Source organism: Anoplophora glabripennis, unplaced genomic scaffold (assembly GCF_000390285.2).
Source record: "Anoplophora glabripennis isolate ALB-LARVAE unplaced genomic scaffold, Agla_2.0 scaffold288, whole genome shotgun sequence".
Taxonomy (NCBI): domain Eukaryota; kingdom Metazoa; phylum Arthropoda; class Insecta; order Coleoptera; family Cerambycidae; genus Anoplophora; species Anoplophora glabripennis.
Window position 1 is genome coordinate 359471 of NW_019416427.1, and position 17413 is coordinate 376883.

Genomic DNA, 17413 nt, shown 5'->3' on the forward strand with positions numbered 1-17413 from the left:
GTTCTAATTACTAGATATGGAACATTAATAACAAGTTATTGCTATTATTTCGTAAAGGGTATAAAAACGTTGTATACTAGTTATACAATAATTTAATAAAGAATAAGGTTTATAGTCACTATACAACTGTGCTAGCAATACGCTTTTTATATCCAATATTCACCTGTTTAACTGTCACATATAGTATACAATGGTCTTATAATGGCGTATAGAATTTTAATAAAGAATAAAACGCATTTCTTTCAGTGTACACAACACAAGTAAATGAAGTAACTACAAACCGCCTGAAAAAATTTAGGAGTATTGCAAGGGTCGTTACGTTGTCGCATTGCGACATAGTCACATTAGATGTTAGGTAGGTACTTAAATATTTCTATTGTTTTCATCATCATTTTTTTTCTAAAAAAAAAACACCCTACATCTGAAAAACGAAGCATCTCCTAAATAATTTTAATACTATTGGTTAAACCCAAGAGAAGGGGAGACAAAAAGGCTTATTTGACTTACACATACTCGAGACTAAGATCAATTTTAATAGGTACTATATTTGTTTTGGGGTTTATGAGGAACGTCTTCCTAAAGTTTATCGACAGAATCCAGAAGCATCCTTCCGAAAAATCAATTTTGCCATGAAACTATAAGAGTTAGGAAAAAAAGTGAATATACACTTTTTGTCAATAACAAACTGTTCTATCTAAAAACAGCATAATTTTTTATATTCACTAGGGCCGTATTAATTTTTTTTTATAGTTTAATGAGTCTGAGTCCCCTTAACTCCACCACTGGTTGCTTGCGGGACTTCTACTTCTATGGAAAAATGGTATCTTATAAGAAGATGTGTCATGCCAAATTTGGCTTAAATAGTCTTCTTCATTTAGAAGTTATTTAAAAAATTCGAATTTTTTAAAAATTTTTAACGTCCCATATTTCGAAAATGGAAAAAAAATTATACTTGATTTTTTTCTTATTTTTTTATGAGGAATATCTCCTTGTCGACTTAATCCTGAAACATCCTGTAGAAATAAGAAAAGCATTAACATTAACAAAGATAAGTACAATTATAATATGAGACATGCTGGTGATCTTAGAGTGCCGTTTGCCAAACTAAAACTAGCCCTGAATGCTCTTTGTTGTTTTAATCCAAAATGTATTAATCGTTTACCAAACGATGTTAAATACTGTTTATCTGTAAATATTTTTAAACGTTAAAGTTAAAGCTATATTTGCTCGATAAATGTTTTTACAGTGGTCAGAGTTTTTAAATTTTTAATCTGAAGTTTTTATTTATTTATTTTTTTTGTTAGATTAAGTGTATGACGAATCCTATACATGTGTCCTAATGGAAAATAAATTATTATTTGGACAAAATTTAGGAAAAAATCAACCATATTGACCCATTGACCCATATTTGGACTAGTTTTCACCCAAAAATTTGACTTTTCTCCGAAATTCGTCGAGAAATCATAAATTTTCACTGTAGAATCGTGTTCAGCGCATCGAAATCCTTCGTAAATGATATGTGGATCTCTTAGGTTTGGACTTTTTTGTGTGCCTGTGTTATCTATGCCCTCAAAATATAGTTAAAGATATGCGTAATGTTACTTTGGAAACTGATATAAGGAAAAATTCTTCAATTCGGACCTAACCTAACCTAATACTGAACGTTTTTGTCATTTTTTACATTTGTTCATTGAGCATTATAATATTTTATTGATCCATATGGATAATACTATTACAACATTACATTTACGTTGGTGTACCTAAATACGCATGCCAAATATATTGCAGATCTCTTAACTTATATTAAATATTTCCGTGTTCCTTGTTATGAATGTCATTTCAACAGAATCTGAAAAGGTTACCTACATTTCCGGTTTGGAATCTTCATAATGACCCGAAAGAAAAACATGTCAAATATCATGTCAGAATGTGGAGGTTGGGACATGTAATTCTCCAGAAAGGTAACTTGAGTAATGCATTCCATATATCCAGTTTTCTTAGCAGAAAGGGAATAGTGTTTTAATAGCAACACAAAAATATTTCTTTACACAGTATTTTCTTGGTATTGTCTTTCAGTTCAATATACAAGTAATTTAAAAATAATTGGATATTTTAAGGATGAAGAAGGGAACATTAAACGAAGGCAATATATTTAATGAAGGCTGACGACTAATGCATGTTAATTATAATGTGATGTGTTAATTTATCCTTTCTGTCTTTGCTAAACGGAGTAAGCAATTTACGGAATCAAATAGTTATTCTTGTATCTAGAATGCGAAATGGTACTTTTGCGTTCAAGGATGGATGGTAAAATATCTATTTGAGAACGAAAAAGCATTTCGGGTTCGAGATGCAAACAATATTTTTTCGAAAATTGCAAAATAAGACAATTGTGCTATATAAAACAACTTAATTTATATTTGAAAGCATAATATTTGAAAGCGTATTTGAATCAAGACTATTTAGGCGCGGTGGTTATCATAACGATAGCAACCTAATAAACAATAAAAATTAGTTGTTTAAAAAGTAGTGTCAGAATTATATATTGTAATTCATATTCTAAGAGTGTTTAGTTCAAAATGAGCTCGGAAAGAGAAGACGAGCATTTACTAGGGGAAGTCTTGGAAGCGATACAAAGTGCAATTAATCCCCAAAAAATCGTTAAGACAGTACGAGATTGCCTACAACGAATTCTAAGGGTGGTGTAGTTCGAAGAAAATTCAGAAAGTATTCGAAGCGGTATTACTGGTATATTTTGAACATGAAATTAATCAAATTAAACCTTCAACGTTATGGTTAGCATACTCATGTTAAAAAGTACAGTGAATTTAAAAAAAAAAAAATGTAAATATCAGAAAATTTCCAAAATTAATACCATATCTGAAAAGCAAATCAGTTGGATACCGCCCGAAAAAGTCCAGAATTCTGACGAAAGAAGAAATCGAGAAACTTTTACAAGAAGCACCTGATAATAGATTTTTCCTAGAAAAGGTAAATTAATTTAATATAAATCGATCGATTTAACTATTTTTGGACAACTTTTCAGGTCATTTTAATAACTGGTGTTTGTGGAGCTTTGAAAAGAGTTGATCTATTGAAGATAACGATCGATGATATAAAACTCACTGCAATATCGGTACTTTCAATTTACTTGTAGTGCAAAATAAATTGTAATCGTCCTGTTTATAATAGTTACTATTTTGTATTGAAATGTTATATTACTTAAAATGTATGTTGTTTAATTAATAAAATCATAAATAAGTTTCGAAAAAATAACAAATTAGTTTGACATTTGTTTTATGTTCTACAACGAAAAAGACTTTTTCTCAAACATAAAAGTATTTTGCAGCCAGGTGACAAAAAAAGACTCACTTCGTCAACTGAAAATTTAACGAAAATGTCGACTATTGATGACAGTTTTCGAAAAAATATATTAAGCAGACAATAAAAATTGTTTACAAATTCGCCCGTTTTAAATATTGAGCTTCATCCTGCGAGGTGTATTTAATTCAAAGTATACAAAGTATGTCCAACCATCATAGAGGAATTAAAGGCGAGAAAATTACTTCAATTATGAAAAATATTCGAAAGTAGTGAAACAGATTCATATAATGAAGTGGTTTCTCTGACCAAAATACCAAAATTTTGAGATTATTGCTACAATTTTGGTTTACGTTTTCAGGGTTTATGTCCTTGAGTGTTTATGTCATTTGTTACATATCATACAAAGCTTAAATGTCATTGTTCTTCAATGTATATTAGCGCAAAGCATTGCTCTGTACAAAACTTGTATGTATATAGACATCCAAATATGTAGCTAAATCATTTGTTGGTCATCTTAAGTGTGGCATACTTATGAGAACTAATAAGGTCTAAACAGATCTCCTGACGAATGATTTTAGATATTTATTAGAGAAATACACAAACTATGAAATTCAATGAAATTTATTACACTACACTATATGGCAAATTAAACCTGGAACGTATTTGTGACTTAATATTGTGTAGGAACACAAATGTGTAGCAATTTACGTATATTTCCTGTTGCATGAAAGGAAAATGAAATGCCTGAAATGAAACTGTCCTTTTTTAAATTGAATTTATAATCCAGTATGAGCTATTCTTTTGGAACAGAATGGATTAAATTGAGAATTTTGTCAGGTTTCACCCCTCGCAGTCTTACTTTGTATACCGTACTTTTCAGCTCATCTTACTCAAAAACGTACAGTATTCTCCGTCATCGTTGACCATAGGGTGTTTTGAAAAATAATACCACAAGTTGAGAGACTGATAGAACGTCAAAAAGCATGTTGATTTTGTTCCTATGGAACACCTTTATTGTCTTGTTCTTGAGAACCAAGGCGTCAAAGATGATTAAAAATAATGCATTGTATTGAAATTTTGTACAAGTAAGTTTTCAAGGATGCTAAATACATCAGTATTATAAATTCTCAATTATCTTAGAGAGACGATTTTTTCCAGCAACATTTTTAGAATACACCTTTTTCACATAATATTTCACCCCTCATAACTTTTTTTTGTAGTTAGACAAAAATAGTTATAATAAAAGTTGTAGAGAATCATTCTATGAACTTAATGAGTTTATGAAAATAGAAATTATTTCGATTTTTGGAATCTCTACTTCTTCCTGATTCCAACGTTATATGTATGATATGGGTTTACTTAACAATTTGCTCAATATTCTGCTTTGAAAGATTGAATCTCGCCATGAATAATAAATCGCTATGTAGAATAAATGGAACCGAATAGAATAAATAGAACCGAAAATTTGACAGATGTGTCTTGTGCTATTTGATGTCAAAACCACTGGCAAAATTCCACACAGAGCTGAAAATCATTGTTATTTATTACCTGAACCCTTTGTACATGGTAGGGTGTAATAATTGTTCCTGTACTACACGCCACACGGTCCTGTTAGTTTTATACGCCGGTTAAGTAATACTGCAACACACAACGCACGTGCATAAGATGCACAGGGTCGGTTTATTTATGGTTAATGTTTTTAATTAATTTTCCAGAAAACAGCAGTATCTGGACCAGTTGCTTAATTATATTATTAATAATGTTCATTTTAGTGCCCTCTATCACCCTTTTTAAGGAACACAATTATTTCAGAAACACTCTGTATACATAAATAGTGGTGATTTTTAAAATAACTTCCTAAGATGTGTCCTTAAATGTTTATGTGCTGTCTTATTCTGTGAATGACAAAGAAAGCTTTCTCACTGAGAAATTAACGGTTTAAGAAAACGTTAGAATAACATAGTTTTGGTTGATATAACGTTAAAGATGATATAACGTTCTAAATTACACGAATTTTCAACCTAACTCTGTAGAAACGTTGATATGATTTATATGTATAGGTTACGTTTCAAAGTTATAAAAACAGTTTTACGAAAGAACATTGTAGTTGAACTAAAAAACAATGAAGGCAAACATTTAATTAATTGCTGATGCGAACTCCAAATTTGCTATACAGGCTCTTACAAATTCGCTTCGCACTACAGGGATCTCGGAAATGATAAGAGATACGAAGTAGCTTAAATGAGGGCAAAGTTGCATAATCAGAGGATTAACATTATGCCTCTAAAAAAATTAAGACTAGCATGATCAGTTTTCGAAATATTTGAAAAAAATCGAAATTTTTGAAATTCGTTTTTGTTTCATTTCAGCCTTGTTTGAGATGATATTGATAAAAGAAGAACACTTTTTCATGGCAACTTTTTACCCTTTATCGAATGGCATAATCAATTTTTATATTTCGTCGTTGCAGGACCATCATCAACTTCATTTTTTAAATACAACCCTGGAATTTTTATAACCAGGCACGGATGTTTTGTCTCGAAAAATTCATCTTCAATGTATTCTTTCTAAACTTATCTAATTTTTTATTTAAATTACTATGTTTATTGAATTATTGTACACTCCAAGTGTCGTTTGACCCTGTGATAAGTTGTTGCATCAAAATTAAAACATTATTACAATTTTAATTTCATTTATGAGTATTGTACTTTAAAAAATTACTGAAATGAAACAAAAACGATTTCCAAAATTTCGGATCTTTTCAAATATTTCGGAAGCCTTGATTTTTTAGAGGCATAATGTCAATCTCCTGATTATGCAATTTTGACCCCATTTAAGCCACTTCTTATCTCTTAGCGTTTCCGAGATCCCTGCAGAAAAACAGTAAAATAATATCAAAATTCAAATTATAAATAAGATTAGTTAGCAGGACATTTAAATGGTTACTCAATTGAAAGTTAATATACGTTATTTTAGGACTCTTAGAGGACTGGTTTTCGATTGTTATAGAAATTAAACCGACGAATATTAATGGCAGAAGATAACGTGGATCTCGCCTGATGTCTCTGAGAACAAACACTCTCTTGGAGTGGAACAGACACTGTCTTGAGGTAAACTTATTCTTAATAGCTTTTGAAGAGTGATATTCTTTTGGTTCATTTTATACCTTCAAGAGATATAATACCTAAATGCACATAATCATTTCGTCGAATGAGACGTGCCATTTAAAATAAACGTCGAGGCATGGCATGTAAGCAGGGATATTGTACCATTATTCGCTGATACACCCATCTATGGATATTGTCCTGAAGATTCAATTGTTTCAACGTTTCAAGTTTTGATTATGGACCATACCTCATATAGTCTGGATTTAGCACCAAGTGATTTTGGCCTGTCGAAAAATCTTTGGTGAAAAGTGGTTGGCATCGATTAAAATGACTGAACTTGGAATACAAAATCTCGTCTCATGTTACGAAAAATGTTTAGCTCTAAGTCGTAACTGTGTGGGTTAATGTTCATAATGTCCAAAATATTTATTTTTAGTCGGTTTTATCATTTTTGTTTATAACGTAATATATTCTGGATGAAACTCATATCAAAGTATCTAGAGCAAACCTAATTTCTGGTGTTAAAAAACTAACGTATTTGCTCGGATACATACTAAAGCGCCTTTCCGGGCCATTCAAGCCTTTTCATTTCATTGCTACGTTCCCAGTTCGGTTTATCTGCGATCTGCAGAACTGTGTTTCGGAGAACCATAATTATTTAGTATCGTGACTTGCGGGTCATAAAAACAAAATTTATTGCGCAATACTACGGAATAGAATGATCCATGAGATGTGGAAATGAATTTTAGCACCGAGTTAAATGATTTATATCCAGAACTGTTACTTACCTTAATATAAGGTTTTTATATCTTTGAGATAAAAGCAGAGAATTAAATTACTTCTCAGTGTAAAATAAACAATAAAATATTTGCATGTTCTAATAATAATTTAAGGAGAGATACTGGTTAAAATATTTTTCCGTCACACAATGGTTGAATATAACAAAATGTAAGTAAGTCATTTGTCTCAAATTTACTCTTACATCGCCACGTGTTACAAAATAAATTATTTGTTGTGTTACTTAGTGTGAGTTTATTTTGATGAACAGTAACCTAACCTAGCCGCACAATACAAGTAAAAAACACACGACACTTTAGCAACTTCAATAGGTTGTTAACATTTCGAAAATAGGTTTTCCTTTTTAGAACCGAGAATGACGTTTCGTTTTTAATTAGTTCTGACAATTTCAGTTTGTTGAGAGGAACTCAACGAACAGGGAACTGTTTCCCTCAGTGATATCATGTTGACCAGCAATATCAGTCATCAATATGATCGATATTATTCAATAATTCACTGCTTCACTTATTTTCATTCCTTCAAAATTTTCGTTAGGTGTAAATTCTCACCTTTATTCAAGATATTGTCTCGTCAACATGGATATTTTTTTTATATCTTGAATATATGCCCAGATATCTCTTGAATAGATGCAGATGCAGTATCGTGTGAATGGTGCGTATTGATATATCGGAAAGCATGTCTTCAATTGCCACATGTTTATAATGCATGTACAACGCACCTTCAGTCAATGTTACAAACACATCTAGCGTTATCTTTCTAAATGGATGTAATATGGACTTATTTAACGTATATAGCAAACATTGTGCACTTTCTGACCCTAACATCAAGCCAGCTCCAGATGATATGGTCACTGGCCAAATATTTGTATAAAGTAACTGTATCAAGTATTTGCAGATTATGTACATATGTGTAATATACCTTTTCAAATATTCCTAAATAGTTTACTCATTTAACTATACTCACTTAAGGTATCATAGTATCCAAGAGCACAGCTTATAATTTCTTAAAAGCTCATTGACACTGTCCTATCCCAATAAATAGATAGAAGTTTAAGATATGGTTCAAATTCTCTTCATCGTAAGTGTAGATTTCCAGAAAATTCCTGTTTGTCTTTTGGCCATTTCCAGATCGTTTCAATTGTCTCTGAATGAGTCCCCACTCACTCACTCACAAATTTTCCACGCAAAATTGTTTCCACACATTTTTCATTCATGATTGGCGTGTAATGAAGTTCGAATGCCATCACGCTGAACTGTCACAAACTTGTATCTATGGAAAACGTTGTGTTTTATTTATCATGTCGATGGAGTTGGACTTGCCAATAGCAGTTTTTCAGGTCTAAGATAGAAAATCATTGAGATCCAGACAGCATGTAGTCTGTCTTTAGTAGAGGATCACTATCCTTCTCCATAGCATCATTTAACCTTCTATAATCTACGTAAAATTTGGTAGAAGGTTTTTCTTTACTAAAACTACCGGTGTAGGCTTCCGCTTCCAAGTCCGATAATTCTTTTTTTATCTTCAGCTACTGTACTGTTTTAGGTAAGTGTTCCATCAAAGGTTGGTGACTTAATTCTTGAGGATGGGAGAGAATTACCTTAAATCTTAATAACCTCTTCTGAGGACAACTGTACAGACTTCCTTTCCAGGTCTTCAAATCTTGCTTTATTTTATCCTGGCTATTCCTCATACCATCCTGGCTGTTTCTCATTTTATTGTGGTTCTTTTTTTTTCAATTCATCCTGTCAGTTTTTCATATTTTATTTTAATCGTTTCCATTTAACGTTTTATTCACTTCTGTTTTATCTTGTAACAGGCATTTATTTGGACTTCACTTCGCAGAAAGTTTTTCTTCTGCCACCAATGTAATTTTGACGAAAACCTTTAATATTTAAATAAGTATTTGACGAAAGCAAATTAAACTATTAATTGATCTAAATAAACTTCAACTGCAAATGTCAATAATTTTCTTACGTTTATCTATTCGCCTTCACGAAACAGGCCGAAGCCGAAGATGCCCATCTTAAGCGTTCTTGACTCAAAAATCGAATATAGCCTGGAATGTTCTAAAAACGTAAAAAAATATAAAAATTGGCAAATTAAAAACATTCAAGAACTTAAAAGAGAAATCAAGATAGGTTAGCTTCCATAACATTATCAATTGTTCGCATGTCAACTGCTTGCGAACACAACTGTGGAACTTGCTTAAAAAGTTGATAGCGGTGTTCGTACAGTAAGACAGACTCATTTCTATAATTTGTTTTTATTTACTTCCCATTCACTTATTGAATGGCCCAAACAGCGTGCTGTTTCTGTAGCGTAGGCGAATAGTTGGCAAGTCAAGATATGTTTTCGAATGTGTCGATATGTACCATCCATACGATAAGGCCCCAGTTTACGTTTGGCAAATATGTGTACTCTAGTAAATATACAAGCATGTTCGCATTGTGGACCATTCATCCGACCATACCGTAACATTTGGAGCCGGCTCCGTAGTACTTGATAAATTCTTTTGTATCGCATTATGTAATTATTAAAAAACAAAAGTCTTGGTGCCAAGAAAAAAAATGATAGCTGTCCTGGCTGTTTCTGGTTTAATTACTTTAATAAATATACTCACTGAACGAATTGGAACGGTAGTTATGACCCACAGTGGGCAGTAAAAGTGAATCAGTGTCGATGTCTGAGTCGTAAGGATTGTCCTCCGCTAGGTCACCTAATGAAGTGCTTCGTAACGGAGGCAGGCTGAAGTGAATCTCTCTAGTTCTGTAAAGAAATAAAAGAATTAATTGAAGGAGTTTGTATTTCAAAAGTCTTAGCAGCAATTTCTCGCATAAGGCTCTTTTGTTTTACGTTTGCTAACGGGCGTCTATTGTCAGGTACCGTATAATTAAATTTTTATTTAATTCTACTCTGCAGTTAAACGTAAAGTCTAATCTCATCCGTGTTTATGCTAAGGAAGTTTTTCATGTCAAGCTTAGCATTTGAGACAGGAGCGGATAATTTAAATTTAAACAATGAAGAATCCACATTCAATTTCTGTCTCTTTTAGGTTCCGTGATTATGCATAATGTCTTTGTTAACTTGCAATGGTAATAAGTAAAAACTGTGACTCAATTATGGTACAGAGCCTTCAGAAATGATTACAAGCCACAATACCAGTAATTTTGTTTGGAACAGTAATTTTATTTCCTTCATGTTGGCAAATAAATTTCGTTAAAATTAAAACAATAAGATCAATATTACTTGTATTCTGTTTCATCAGCTGTGATTGATGTAATTTTTTACAAGTTCTCGAGCGTAGACGTAACGGTTTGCCATTGTTCATTGAAAACGAATCCTTGTTATTGGTGACATCGAAGTTTAGGGAATTTTCATGCATTGTTAGGTTTCTTAAGCTCGCTAGTCACGTGGCTTGTAAACATTTATGAAGGCTCTGTATATTTCAGGTTCGTATTTGGTTTCATACAACCTGGTGAAAAATATTGTACTAACTAACCTCGTGTTCTCAAATCTTATATTTTTTTGTAATAGAACACCCTGTATGCTTTTAAATTGAAATCTGCCTTTCTTGTTGATTCCAGCAATATGTATTTATTTATCTATCTATTTATAAAATATAGGAGGATATTTAAGCACTCATCCAGATTTTTTCTTCCTCTTCAACATAAAAAGTAAGTGAAATATAAAAATTACCAAAATAATTGTTCAAAATACCCGACAAGAAATTTTAAGAATTTTAAGAAAGGCGAAAAACTAGTATCTCAAGAAAGGAGGGTAATTCTTTCCAAAACTTTCATTATTCGGAACAGAAAAACGGTTGGATGGATGAACTTGTCAATTTGCAGGGTTATTGTAGATACATCGAACTGTAAAAATTTCTCTCAATGTTAATCTTTTCACCATATTTGTAAATTAGCGGTAGATTTTCTAAAAAACCATAGAAAGTTATTTTTTTTGCACTCAAATTAATGTCAAGGAAGAACAAAAATTCTCCGAAAACCATGGTAGGTCTTTATAGAGAATTTATTCAGTTTTCGACACCGTCCTTGGATTTACTGTGCAATAATTTATTGCTGATGTTTAAAGACAAAAGTGTTATTTTTCATTCAACCCCGACATCTTGATAAACAATAGTCGTACCTTTCAGTCCGAAAAAATTTTCCTGAATCCGTGGAAATTTTTTCTCGAGGTATTTCTTTTAGTTTCTCGATAATCATAATTCAAAACATATTTTTATTAAAATATCTTCAAATTGGAAACATCAAACTAAAAACCGTTTTTTTTTATTTCGACACGACCATTTTTCACTGACATACAGCTTTTCAAATATCACTAAAAAATTTATGAAATAATTTTGTTTGCTTAATTTTTTCCAGTAGTGTACAATACAACTTAATTTATTTTCTTTCGTGGGATAATTTATTCTGACCACCTGACGTCTATACCATAATTGTGGTCATTTACTATTCCGGTAGTATAGTAGAAATAACTGGCTTGTCTTCAAAACCACAGGGAATTCTGTTTTTACATTAAATATTAAATTTGACTTCGGTTAACATTAATGTTGACTTAGATAGCAGGAAAAGCTGAGAAAGTATTTCCTTGAGAACCAGGCAGCTCTGAAATTGTTTAACTATATCCTTGAGATATAATATTTCTAAAAAAAATTTCTAGATTCATGTAAAAATAAGTGTATCACATAAATTTTCAAATTACTTAAATATTATGTTTTTCTTACACAAATAAAATTGTTTATGGTCAGAGACTTTATTTTGTTAAAAATGATAAAAATGGAGCCAGCGTTCACTTACAGTTATCTGATAATTACCTGAATGATATGATAAAAGTCATTTGTTGAAACAGCACGACAAATAATTGTTTACAGTGTGTTTCTCTATATAGGGTGTTTACAGACTTGGGGAGAATTTTTTAATGTTAGGTAGAATACATTAGTAATAAGCATTTGCATTTATACAGGGTGTTAGAAGATTGACTGCCTTAATTTTAACAGGCGAAATAATACCTACATAAAAATAAACAAAAACACCTTATATGACATGGGTCCTAAACTCAACCATTTCCGAGAAAAAAATTATCGAAATCTCCAACTTGATGGAATTAATTAAGGAATATTGACATAACTGCGTGCATAGAATACCATAAAATACAATGTTTATCACTTTTTTGAACTTCTTTATGTAATAAATTTAAAATTCGAAAAAAGTGACAACGGCGCGGCGGTTAACACGAGGTGTGTCCAACAGCTAACAATACGCAATTCAGTTGGTATATGGAATTCGACAGTCGAAGACTTGCGAGAACGAATTTTTGCCGCTGTCCATCAAATATGGATAAATCCGGGTATTTTCCAGCGGGTGCGCGAAAATTGGATTCAAAGGTGTCGTGCGTGCATCGAAAATGGTGGTGGACATTTTAAGCATATGTTGCAGTTTGTTTTGTACTTGTGCATTTAAAAATTAATGAATTTTGCTTTTCGGTAAATATCGAAATTATTTTTAATACGTATGATTATTTGGACGTGAACTTTTGAGTAGGTAGCTACTTTAATTAGATATTTTTCAAATTCATAATTTAATTAAAAATTCCTACACTATCTTCGTATTACAAAATCGATACATTTTATTTTATTTATTTAAAAACTGGAAAACAATTGTTTTAAAATTTACTAAACGTTTCACAATAATAGTTGATTACATTTTTGTTATTCCGAAAGATAAGTCTGCCCTGTGCACACGTGTGTGCATCAGCTGTGTAACATTAGGTTAAGCACTGTTCATCACTACACTTCTGTAGAACCGCACGAAGCTTCTAAATTGGTAAGCCAACATAACTTTAATTAATTACATTTAATTGTTTTTTACCTGATCAAGCTTTGCCAAAGGTGAAAGCAAGACATCAGGTATGTGTTTTTCTATTAAATACACAGGCCGACAAAATTTGGCTAAACCTCTAACCTAGAAACCAGAATGTACATTTCCGAAAAATTTTGGTGCGCTGAATTCCAATCCGAGGTTCAAACTTTTTCAATTGGCTCTAGTTTTCGAGATATCCTTACCTACAAGTGCCAAAATCGTGATTTTTTGACATATTTGAGGTTATGTTACATGAATAGGTACAATTTTTTTGCTAAAATAATTGTTGGGGTTTTAAAGAAACATACTCTCTCAAATTTATTAGTTTGACTTATTTCTCGATTTTTTAATATATTGACAACACAGCACCACAAACCTAAATTCATCGGCACTCGGAAGTAGGGATTTTACATTTTTTCTGGTCGCTGATCATGAATCTGAACTCCAAGATACTCTATCACGCCAAATTTTGCAATAAAACAAAAGTAGACGTAACGATTTCTTATTGTTCATTGTAAGCGAATCATTATGACTGAGGACCTTAAATTGACATTTGTGCTTTTTTCAGTAGCGTCCGTTGTCCGCGCCTGTCGTTTGAATTCATTTGCTGCCATCGTTTTATTGTTTCTTTTGCTTCAATATTAAATCGAACATATTTCAAACTACTTAATCAGTTATTTTCACAGCTGAACTTTTAGTCGAATTACTGTTGTAACAGAAACAAAATTTTGAGATTAATAAGATTTTTATTTCACAACGTATTATATCTTATACTCCAGAATAAGATACCTTTATTGTAATGGCTCGTTTTCGAAGTGGAACACCAAATGAAGACGGGTCATGGACATACTCTTTACCATTCTGCATTAAGCAATTTCGGAATTTCTAAACGCAATCATTGACTATGATTTGATAATGTACTATGGATGGAATGTAGAGAGAGAGACTAAGGAGCCAAGATGTAACATGAGATGAAACTAGTCTCACGTCACGTGACTCAGGACATTTGGAAGCTTATCACGCGTGATTATTACGTAGTATTTAGTATATTGCGCATTTTATATCTCGTGTGGTTGCATTTTTTCTCTTAATTTTCTTTTGCGTTCTTTGTTGTTAATTTCTGTTTTTGTTTGCATTTGTTTAAGTTTTTAAGTGTTTTATTTTGATGTGTGTTTGTATTATATAGTGACTGAAATAAAAGTAAATTTTGCAAAGTAGTTACGCGCCGTAGAATGTTCCCAAAGGCGTAAAAGGGAAGTAATGTTTCCTTTCAAAGATAATTACTGTTAACACCTTATTAATGACAAATTCTCTTTACATATTTTATTAAGAAAAAAATACTATACTATAAAAGTTGTACAATAAACTCATTGTGTTGTAAACGAAGAACAATATACATTTTTTAATTTCTTATGAATGTGAATATGTATGTATCACTACAACAATCGGAAAAGAAGATTACAAAAAGCGATAAATATACAGAATGTTCCGTTTAAAAATCCAAAGGGTTAGTTTTTTTCATATTTGCATTTTGAAGTCATAAGAAAATTTCCTAGAATTTTGCTCTTCACCTTCTCTCCTGTAGAGAAAAGTAAACCAAATAAAGGAGGTAGAATTTTATGTAAATGACATCCACTATTTTGTTATAATTTAATTTAAGAATGGCAACATGACTATTTCTTAGACCGTCTAGCACGGGGAACGTGGGTAATTTGCTCTACTGTAATATCATTCATCATTTGAACTTTGAAATTATTATTCTTGATGAATAGGGTTTTAACACTAAATTGAAGTAGGTCCAATATGAAATGAAATTAAACTCAACTCGACTTTATTTCATATCTAAGTTTTATGTTACTGAATGTAATTTTACTTTCCATTAAAAGGACGGATATTAATCACCAGTGTCTAAAAATTTTTATTCAGCTAAAGGAAATGGGGATTTATTTTTCAAAAACGAATAGTATTGGCAAGAGTGGTAGCGGCTTTGAATCGATAATTTCAGAAAGAAGTTTAGAAGTTTAGTTATTGCTAAATAACTCCAAAGGGCATAACAAAATATACAGGATGTAACTAAAATGATTTGCTAATGTTTTTCGAGGTAGGGAATGTTTAATTCAATCGAATGAAATTTTGTTTTTGATTTTGTAGAAATATATGTATACAAGTTGCTACAAATTCGCTTCTCACTACAGGAATCTCCGAAACGGTAAAAGATACAAAGTAGGTTAAATGGGGTCATAGTTGCGTAATCAGGGGGGCAACATATGCCTCTAAAAAATCAAGGCTAACATGATTAGTTTCCGAAATATTTGAAAAAACCGAAATTTTGGAAATCCATTTTTGTTTCATTTCAGCTTTACTTGGGGTGATATTGAAAAAAGAAGACTTTCTTATGGTACCTTTTTGCCGTCTATCGAATGGCATAATCAACTTTTATATGATACGTTTCCTCTCTCCAGAAACATTATCAACTTCATTTTTTTAAATACGACCCTGGAAATTTTATAACATATTTTGCAACTCTTCATGACCCTCAATATTGTACTGCTTCAACTCCAACCAGATTCAGATGTTTTGTTTCTAAGTGTCGTTAGACTCTGTGAAATCCTGTGTTAGCTTTGATTTTTTAAAGGCATAATGTTGGTCCGCTGATTTAGCAATTTTGCTACTTCGTATCTCTTATCGTTTTCAAGATCCCGTAGCGAAAAACGAATTTGTAACAGCATGTATATAGTCAAAAATTATCACATTGTAATGTTATGTTAATTTATATATATTTTATCTAAAATGATTGTTTAAGATTCAAGTGTAAAAAGTTACTCTTTGTGCATGAATGATTTGGTTAAATTTACGGGCAAAGAGAATTAAAAAAAAAAATCAGAAAACAGCAAAAATTCTAGACGTTGCAGCTGTATACCATTATCGACATACCAACAACGTTGTTAAAAATTTTCCTTTTTTTCCCCATATATTGATTTACCGCCCCTACACCCAAATTCACCGCCAACTCTATCGGAAAGTTTTCACGCTAAGTTCACTTATAGCGCACTTAAACATCGACAGTCTTTAAAAAGTAGCCAAAATATAGAGGTTCACCATTTTCCTTCTCATTGCCATCTCCATAATACTGGAATGCCCGACCTCGCAGAAACCTAAATTACTCCGATCGGCCACACCTGCGCCCAGCGGTAGTGAGAGAACATTTGTTACAATAATAAAATATTCTTCTGTATTCACAACGTAGATTCAGAGATGGATTCTTTAATTTTCGCAAGTTATTTCTTTGCTACTAATTTCAATTTGGACTCATATATGATTATTTTTAATTGTTTAGTAATTTGTAATGTAAAAAACCGCTATTAAAGCTTGGCCATTCATTATAGTTATACAGACATTTTTCAACCTGTCTTCATGCTAACTTTATCCGTCACTTGAGACAGCAAGCTCACCATAGTAATTTCTCACGAGGAAATATAGTATATTCAGTATATTCAGAGAATTCACTGATAACCTTCTCTCGCATTATTCGCTATGCCTAACTTTGTTTTCCTGAAAGCTTATTTAATTCAGGTTGCTGTAGAAACCACATAGCCTGTTTATTTACATCTAATTGAATTCAATGGTTCAGTAAATATCTGTGACTGAATTGGTTCAATATTAACAAAGTTAAGTAAATATAAATGCTAATATTAATGAATTATTAATTAATATTTCAAACTGCTCACTTTATAATACTTTTTGATGAGGTTAATATTCACCGAATTCAATGAATTTATGTGCTTTTCAAGATTTTGTAATAAATCGTTTTTCTTCAAATATTAAGGGATGAAATTACATTGTGAAATGTCATATATTCACCAACTTTGTGAAATTTTTAAGAGTTATAGTTTTCAGAAAGATAATACTTTTAGTTTAAAATTAGGTAAATAGTTTTAAATGAGAAAATTGCATTTACCGTCTAAATAAAACTCTAACCTTGTCTACAAAATTTATTAGGTACATTACTTCATTTTGTGATTATTGTTTTATGATATAACTTTTCTTTTAATTTTCAGAAGATTTTTCTTTTGTAAATTCAAGGGCTAGCCAAATGGCCAACTCTTGCCAAATCTTTGTACAACATGGCTCTTGCATTACGTCACTGGAACCATCACTCCTCAAGGTAAATTTTTAAAAGAAGATAATTCTTTAAATTGTTTTGTTTGTTGTTGATGTTTTGTAAACGAATTATATTATTATTATTACTATTGATTATATTTTATGTAGTGATACTTCTTTAAGTTTTAGTAAATAGGACCTTCAAGA

General features: G+C 31.5%; 1 protein-coding gene across 1 annotated transcript in view; it reads right to left on the reverse strand.

Annotated features, from left to right (window-relative positions):
• Nucleotides 1-17413, reverse strand: part of LOC108906161 (synaptotagmin-15-like) — a 214710-nt gene that overhangs the window by 188471 nt on the left and 8826 nt on the right. The window contains exon 3 of the mRNA XM_018709358.1: nucleotides 9850-9995. Within this exon, the coding sequence (XP_018564874.1) occupies nucleotides 9850-9995 (146 nt within the window). The remainder of the gene's footprint in view (nucleotides 1-9849; nucleotides 9996-17413) is intronic.